General features: G+C 36.2%; 2 protein-coding genes across 2 annotated transcripts in view; both read right to left on the bottom strand.

Moving 5' to 3' along the window:
- The window catches only part of LOC123977320 (NLR family CARD domain-containing protein 3-like), a 274,498-nt gene that overhangs the window by 160,061 nt on the left and 105,804 nt on the right, over window positions 1-8,633 (bottom strand). The window lies entirely within an intron of this gene.
- Window positions 4,989-5,884, bottom strand: LOC123977353 (stonustoxin subunit beta-like). Its single transcript, XM_046059979.1, has one exon. The coding sequence runs from the start codon at window positions 5,835-5,837 to the stop codon at window positions 5,193-5,195; it is 645 nt and encodes a 214-aa protein (XP_045915935.1). The 5' UTR covers window positions 5,838-5,884; the 3' UTR covers window positions 4,989-5,192.

Raw genomic sequence — 8,633 nt, 5'->3', positions numbered from 1 at the left:
AGAGTGTTTCTTCACTGTGGTATTACTACTTTTACTGAAGTAAAGGATGTGTGTACTTCTTACACCACTGAGTATATTGCCGTTTAATATAATTAATAATGCATATCTACAAGGTTACACTGTTGTTTATTTGTCATTATAAAACACAAGGTTGTGTAACAAAACTAAAGTGTGTAGTCCCTTCATGCTACACACACAGAACTTAACAGACAATTAAATGTGTATTAAAATATGGTAACAAATGTTGTACTTGTAAGTATGCTTTTGTACGTGTACTTGTAATATTAGTATTTCTACACTGTGGTATTCCTGCTTCTGAAGACTAAAGAATGGATCTGAACTTTTTGCGTCTCAGTGCCAATAAAACATAGTTACTACTTGTTAGTTCAGTCAAACATGAGCATCTGTGTGAGAACTTGAAAGTTAACAACGATTGCATCATTGACAAAAACTCTACCATCAAGAACCTTGGAGTCATTTTTGACCCTCGCCTGACAGAAGCACATAAAGGCTTCACCAAGACAAGCATTCTTTCACCAAAGTAACACTGCCAAAAGCTGATCACTGCTCTGATCTGGTGATGCTGGATCCTCCAGACTCGATCGCTGTAACGACCATCTCTCTGGCCTCCCCAGCTGTGCTACGAGAAGTCTTCAAAAATCCTGACAAAAACTAGAACATCTGACCACATAACAGCTGTTCTGGTCTCTCTTCACTGGTGCCAACTAGAACTGACTTTAAGATCCTCCTTATAAGGCCTCGTACCATCCTACCTGCAGGTTTGCTGAAACTCTCACTTCTTTTAAATAAAGACTGAAGACTTTTATCGCTGCCTTTAATTAAATCAAATGTAAGGCTGTATGTAGGCACTGTGACTTTTACTGTCCTATTTTTTACTTCACCATTGTAAAAATTATATTGTAATGTGTTTTCTCTATAATGCTTTTATGTTTTATGTAAAGCACTTTGAATGGCCTTATTTTTGAAATATGTTTTACAAATAAACGTGCCTTGCTTTACCTAGCTGAGCTAACTACACCATATACACCGGCTTGCCCTCTTCGCTCTCTCAGTGCTGGTGTCCTGGTCAACAAAATATCAGCTGGTTGCAGAACTTTTGCTCACCGTGCTCCCTCTTTATGGACTGACCTTCCACTATATGTTAGGGAAGCACGTTCAGTAGATATTTTTAAGTCAAAACTGAAAACCTCCTTGCTCTCACTTCACTTCAGCCTCCCCTAGAATTCGTGTTGATCAAAACCCTTTTAATATCTCCTTAATCTGAAACTTTGAAATGTAGCTGTTTTGTCTTTTTTATTCTTTTTTTTTTTACTGTTTTTACCCGTATGTTGTTTTATCTTGTGTATCTTATCTTGTGTCCTCACGTTTGTACTCTTGTACTTGATCCTGTGTATTTTTTTGGAAAGTGTATTGGAACCATGCTGCACTGTGATTTTGCACTGTTAATAAATGAGATTTGATTTTACAGACGTAAAGGATGTTTGTACTTCTTCCACCACTGAATAAACTGCAGTTTAATATAATAACATATACAAGTTTGCAAGGATTTCCAAGTTTTGTCATTGTACAACACAGGGTTGGTTTGTAGTCCCCTCATGCTACACACACAGAACTTAACAAATAATTAAATATGTACTATGGTAACAAATGTTGTACTTGTAATAATTATACTTCTGTACTTGTACAAGTTTTACTTATAACAGAGGTTTTCTACACTGTTTTATGGAAGTAAAGGAAGTGTGTACTTCTTCCACTGCTGACTCTGTGGCAGTTTAATATACTTGGTTACAATGTTGTTGAAAAAAAAGGTTGTAGTCCTTACATGCGACAAACACAGAACTAAACAGATAACTATATGTTTATTAAAATATTGCAACTAATCTTGTACTTTTAGTAAGTACACTTTTGTACTTGAGTGTAGTATTACACTTAGTATTTTTACTGAAGTTAAGGATGTGTGTACTTCTTCCACCCCTGAGTATATTGCAGTTTAATATAATTAATAATGCATATCTACAAGGTTACAATGTTGTTTATTTGTCATTATAAAATAAATAATAAATGGCCTAATAAATATATTCTGCTATAATATATAAAAGTTGAAGCAGCACTAGTGAAAGTTTCTTAAAGGTGTTTTATTAGACACCATCAGTGTTACAGGTAAGGTACAAGTAAAATTTAAGACCTTTAAATAAAAACCTCCCAAAAATCAGCTCTATTTTGAAACATCCTGAGTTTGCATGTTTGTGTTTGAATGTAGGTCAAGACATGGCTGTTAAAAGAGGCGGGTAAGCTCCGGGTTATTTCCGGCTCCTGGTCCTCTTTATATAAACACATGTACATTGTCCCGTATAAGAACTTTCTGCTCGGCGACAGCGGGGCTGTTACGTGCTGTGTTACACAACCGGAGCTCTCTCTCCCCACACCACCCGGTAACAACGACCATCCAATCAGGAGCCAGCGCTCAGGGGGTGTGACCAATGGGAGAGGACGACGCTGTGTCAAGAGAGGCGCGTCATTGGCTGGTGAGACCCGCCCACTTGCCTTACTGACCGACATTCAGCAGAAGCCAAAGAAAATGAATACAAAGTAAAAATAAATAACAGCAGTCGGGTGGAGGCGGAGAAAAGCGGGGGAGCAGCGACACCGTGTGGCGGGAACGCGGTACTGCAGACAACAGAGTTCTATCAATGTACAATGGAAGAAGTGTTCAGATGTTTTACTTCCCAAAAGTAAAATTACTCATTATGCAGGATAATATAAATTATATTTTTGCATCATAATTATTAATGCATTAATGTGTTCATCACTTTAATGTTGCAGCTAGTAAAGTTGGAGCTTTACTTTATATACATCATGCAGAATCATATATATTATATTATCAATCAATCACTCAAGTTTTATTTAAAGTACAAAATCACCAAAACGCATGGTCCCAAAACACCGAAAAAAATAAAAGGAGCATTATAAAAAATTCAAAAATGTAAAATAATAAAAACTATTTAATAACTGAAAGTTTATCGTACCCTGTAAGCTGTATCAAACAACATCTTAAATCTAGCATTAAAAATGGTGATATTACTGGATTGTGTCATTTATTCAGTAATATTACATCATCATTTATTACTTGATAATATTTTGTGTCAATCTATAATTTTATCTAATAAATATAGTGTACTGTAACTGTAAAAGTACATTATTTGCCTCCGAGATGTAGTAAAATAGAAGAAAATGGACATACTTATACAACTTCCTCAAAATTGCACTTAAGCACAGTAGCTACTTGAGCAAATGTACTTAGTCCCGTTCCACCACTGACTATATTGTCAGATATTTGTAGCATACAATACCTGTAAAAAGTTTAGGATCAGTTAATATTTAATTAATGCTTTGTAAATCAGTTAAAAGTCTTTATCAATGGTGGAAAGTACTCAAATACTGATGGCTACTTCAAAACAAAGTTATTTGTACTAAACTTGAGTATTTACATTTTATGCTACATTTAGCTCTCAGTTACCAGCAACTTTGCAGATTAAAAAAAATATATATATATTATGTGTTAATCATCTATCTGTGTATAATCTTACTGTATTTATTTGCTCAGCAGACGAAGAAGAACTGAAAATACAAAATCACAGTCTTGCATTTAACATAAATAAATATGCGTAATATCATGGGGTTAAAGGGTAAACAAAGCATAAAAGAAAAAGTGAATACATTTTTAGAGATCCAAAACCACATCCTAAGAGTCTTTAAGGCTGTGGACTGAATATTATATTTTTATGGGATAGAAAGATGTAGAGTTCTTTCTGGCCAGAGATTCATTAAGTTTTACACAAAGTTCTCCAGGTGGACATTACATGTAAAATAAAGACCCTGCCTTCAGAAAGTGTTACCGCTTAGGTCAGAAACCTAACACCAGAAATACCTACAATTGATATTATTATTTATGATATTGTTGCACAGAGGTTCAGGTTTGTTTTTCTAAAGTGTCCTATTTTGTGTTAAACACCTCTATGTTTTATTTATTTTCTCGGTCCTTATCTGCTTCTCCAGCTGTTTAACAGGTGTGGTCAGATAAGTCTTATTTCAGTGATCACGTTTTTATGTACCTTGGAATATTTTAATAAAAAGAGAATTTATTTTAAAAACAGAAGAAAATCAGCAGACATGTGTTTTAGAGTCTCAGTTGTCTGACTGCTGATCTACATTTACAACCTGTGTTGTAGCTTCGCAAGCAGCCAATCAGAGAGCTCCCCTCCAGGAAACCAGGGTTTCCGTGTTTGACATTTTTAGTAGTTGTTAGGGTTAAATCCGCTGTTTTCAGTTTAAATTGTCATATCTGAAAATACACGACATGTACACGTGTAGTATTATAATCCTACAAACTGTGTACAAATATTTTGGCACTAAATTGTCACGTAAACAACGGCTTTTAATTACAAAAACAAGTAGCACGGCGGGAAACAAACCAGAAATACCACAAATGCGTACAAAGAAATAGTTAGACATTTACTATGACCCTTTATTATAAATCAAAATAAAAATAGATCACTGTCAGACACATTAAAACACTAAAATAAGAACTAATGGAGACAAAGATGTTTACAGTTCACTGGGTTTACACACATTCAGTCCAGTTGGAGGGAAAATATTAACAGGATGTGTAAAACTGAATTATTACTTAAGTTACAAGTAAAGCTAAGCCTTGCTCTGTTAGTTAGATTTTACCTAATAACATAAACTAACTCGTTATCTATAACTACATTACGTTTTAAAGACTGTATTAATACTGTAAATTATAATACATAATATATATAATTGCATACATTATATATGGTCAAATTGTCAAACTCAGCAGAAATGTGCTTGAACAACAGAATAAATCAAGACTATTTGTTGAGTTTTTGTCTTCAAACCTTTAATGAAGTGAATGAGAAGCTCTGCAGCCATCAGCAGCTACTAGATGCTGCTCCAAGAAAACTTTATTAAATTGAAAATCAAAGTCAACACAGTTTGTACACAACAAGTTCAGCCCTGAGATCATTTCACCATTTCTAAGAAAACACATTTCTGACATTAAAGGCACAATCAGTGAGCCAGATGTTAACCAAAGTGAAGCCTCGTCCACCACCAACATTTAAACCACAGGACTGGAAGTTGTCTCCCTCCTACACAGAACACAGAGACACTGAGGAGGAACCAGAGAACCAGACTGTAAACCCAGGATAAAGAGGTTCAGTGAATGTGGTGTTGAAGGTGTGGAGGTGGATCAGTGTGTCAGAGGAGACTCTGTAGAAGGACAGAGAGCCAGCAGGACAGTCCACATACACTGCTGCTCTGTTAGAGGAGGAGGAGGAGGAGGAGGAGGAGGAGAGAGGGAGGACCGTTCTTCTGTTATTGTGACAGACAGAGTAACGACCATTATTAGAGCAGCTCAGACTCCAGGACTGATCATTCCATCCAAACACACAGTCTTTACTGTATCCTCTCCTGCTGATTCCTCTGTAACTCACTGATATATAAACTCCTCCTCTCCACTCGACCTCCCAGTAACAGCGACCAGTCAGACCATCTCTACACAGCAGCTGACACCAGCAGTCAAATCTCTCTGGATGATCAGGATATGGCTGCTCCTCTCTCACATGTGTCACCTTCCTGTTGTTGTCAGACAGTTTGAGGTTTCTGTTTGCTGTGTTTGTGTCCAGTGTGAGTTCACAGAAATCTGATGGAGAGAACGAGACACAACACAGCAGCAGTTTATCATCAGACACATCTGAAGGTTTATTCTTTGTTTGTGTGCTGATGTTGTTCATTTCTATAAAGTTTAATGATGATGCATTTAGTCAGTAATGTTTGAATGAATAAATACCACAAGTATCAACTTTGTATTAAGAGAAACTGACTGTGTGCTGTTTTGTCATCATGAGTCAGATTGAATCCACACTTACACTTCCTCAGACCAGGTTTTAACCTCTGCTCTCCACCATGGTCCACCCTGGAGGAAGAAACACAGTCAGAGTGATTTTCTATCCAACATGAGAAAGAACCTGAAAGACCTGAAGAAGAAGAAGAAGAAGATCCAACGAAGGTTGAGGTCAAGGGCAACTGGACTTTGTTGACCACCCTTGACCTCAACCTTTGTTGGACAAATATTTGACCTGGATGAATGTGAACCTTCACAGACAAGAAGAAGAAGAAGACAACTGATATGATAGCAGAATGTTAAATATTGTCCTTTGCATTTTGTCCCACAAAATAAACAGTTTGACCATCATTCACATATAATGATAATAAAGACACCTAGAATGTGTTTCTATCAGCAGCAAATCATTTATAATGTAATTATATGCATCTAAATTTGACCATTCTTTTTGCTTCAAATATTTAACGATTGTATTCACAATAAAACAAATAGTTTTCAATAGTTTTTACTTTTGTTTATATTGAACCAACTTCATTCCAGATGAAGAAAAAGAATAAAGACCTGCTCCCAACACTGTGTGTGAGAGAGAGATCTGAAAAAGACATGCCAAATTATTGCAACAAAATGTATTTCCTCATGCCATGGAAACTCTGAATAATTTAGAAAATAAATAATTGTTGTTGTTTGTATAAACTTTAATATAATATTATTATGCTGTTTCCTATTTTAATAATTGTTCCTTGCTACTGCGTGTCAAAAACCAAGATATTTTCAATGTAAGATATGTTTTATTTTGTTTTTATTTGTTATTATATATATATTAAAAACTCCCTCTCACCTCTTGCAGGGAGTTATGTGTCATCCTCAAGCTCAGGTCCTCTACCGGAGTCCTGGGAGTTTGAGGGTTCTGCGCAGTATCTTAGCTGTTCCTTAGACTGCACTCTTCTGGACAGAGACTTCGGATGTTGGACTATGCTGAAGCCACTCTCCCAGTCTAGGGGTCACAGCCCCCAGTGCTCCGATCACCACTGGCACCACTGTTGCTTTTACTCTCTACATCTTTTCTAGCTCCTCTGTCAGTCCTTGGTATTCCTCAAGCTTCTTGTGTTCCTTCTTCTTGATGTTGCTGTCACTTGTCGATCAACACAATGTCTGGTTGGTTAGCCATCACCCGTTTGTCAGTCTGGATCTAGTATTTTAGTCATTTTAGTCATTTAGGCATTTAGTATTTAGGATTGGGCATTTGGGATTTAGGATTGAGGAGTGTATGCAAAAAAAGGTGTGTGGCCCAAAGACTGGTGGCTGGGTTTGAAATGGATGGTGTGCAGAGGCATGTTATGGTCAGGAGGGGAAGCTCTGAGTGCTAAAGAGCACACTGCAATGAAACCAAACAGAGCGAGTGAGCAGGGCTGGAGGGAGGACTATGCTTGATAATTTATGTGGCCATGATTCGAATTTGGGGGGGATTAGGGGTGTCTGAGCCCCCTATTTAAAGCTTGGACCCCCAGAAAAGTGGCAAAAACAACAGTTCAGGAGGGTCTTTCTTACCTGTAATTGTAAATATTACAATGTATTTCCCATACTATTATATTTAAAAATCTTGAAATACGATTTGAGAAACCCCCAAAATGGACCGTACCATTTCCTAACATTGATGTTAGTCTGCATCACTCGCAGTGGCAGCTGCTCCAGTCCGGTGTCTCACACGCTATGGAGACGCTGCAGGTTAATGTCAGTAGTTAATTATCTAGCTGCTTTAATACACTTATCTTTCCTAACTTCAGAGTTTTATAATTAGCATTTCTTTTACTTAAAATGAGCTATCTGATGTTAGCTGAGAGCCCACCCTATCATTTTTATAACTATGTAATTTAATATTTTATGTAATTGTCACCTAACACTGGTGCTCAGGCAGTGAAATTGGGGATTAGTTATTGTAGAGATACATTTTTACACCAATATAGAGTTTATTATTTAATTTGAAGTCTTGAGTAAGTTGAAACTTTAAACTTGAAGAGAATGATAAGAATTGGGAATTAGAGATAATAATGCAGACTGTATTTTATTATAGTGTCTTTAGTTCTGGTTCAACATTGTATTGGTCTGTTTTGAGCGGTCATGATGGTCTGCTGTTGTGTGTCTGACTTGCTGGCAGATTTGCTCTAGAATACTTGGTGACCCCTAACTACAAAAGTTGTCATGTGGTTTGGGGCACCTATCAACTGGTGTAATGAATTTGATTTATCATCATCTACAGACTGCAGACATTAGTTAAATAAGCAAGAATATTAAACTATGCGACAATGTGCATGTTTTCTATGCTACTAGTTTATATTTATAATAATTGACTGCACCAAGGAAAGGGACATAGTTTCATTAATAATTTGTTTATTTTTCACAAGGCAATAAATTATTTTAATTATTTTTTGGTTATTGGAATACATAACACTTCAAAATAAAAAAAATATTCATACTAAACTATGGCATAAATAAAATATTTTTACTTTTTGTTTCACAAGCAAGATGCCAAATGAGTAAAGATAACTTTCAGCTTCACACAGCCAAGCAACAGAATACCAAATTTCCTGAATACATTAATTTATTGATCAAATACATTTTTATTGTTGCTATCATGTTACACTAACCTCACGCACACACACACACACACACACACACACACACACTC

This window comes from Micropterus dolomieu, linkage group LG10 (assembly GCF_021292245.1).
Source record: "Micropterus dolomieu isolate WLL.071019.BEF.003 ecotype Adirondacks linkage group LG10, ASM2129224v1, whole genome shotgun sequence".
Classification (NCBI taxonomy): Eukaryota; Metazoa; Chordata; class Actinopteri; order Centrarchiformes; family Centrarchidae; genus Micropterus; species Micropterus dolomieu.
This window is presented reverse-complemented; position numbering and strand designations above follow the sequence as displayed.

Bases quoted from the DNA above. Each gene is read 5' to 3' on its own strand.
- LOC123977353 (XM_046059979.1), bottom strand. From the start codon at position 5,837: ATGAACAACATCAGCACACAAACAAAGAATAAACCTTCAGATGTGTCT.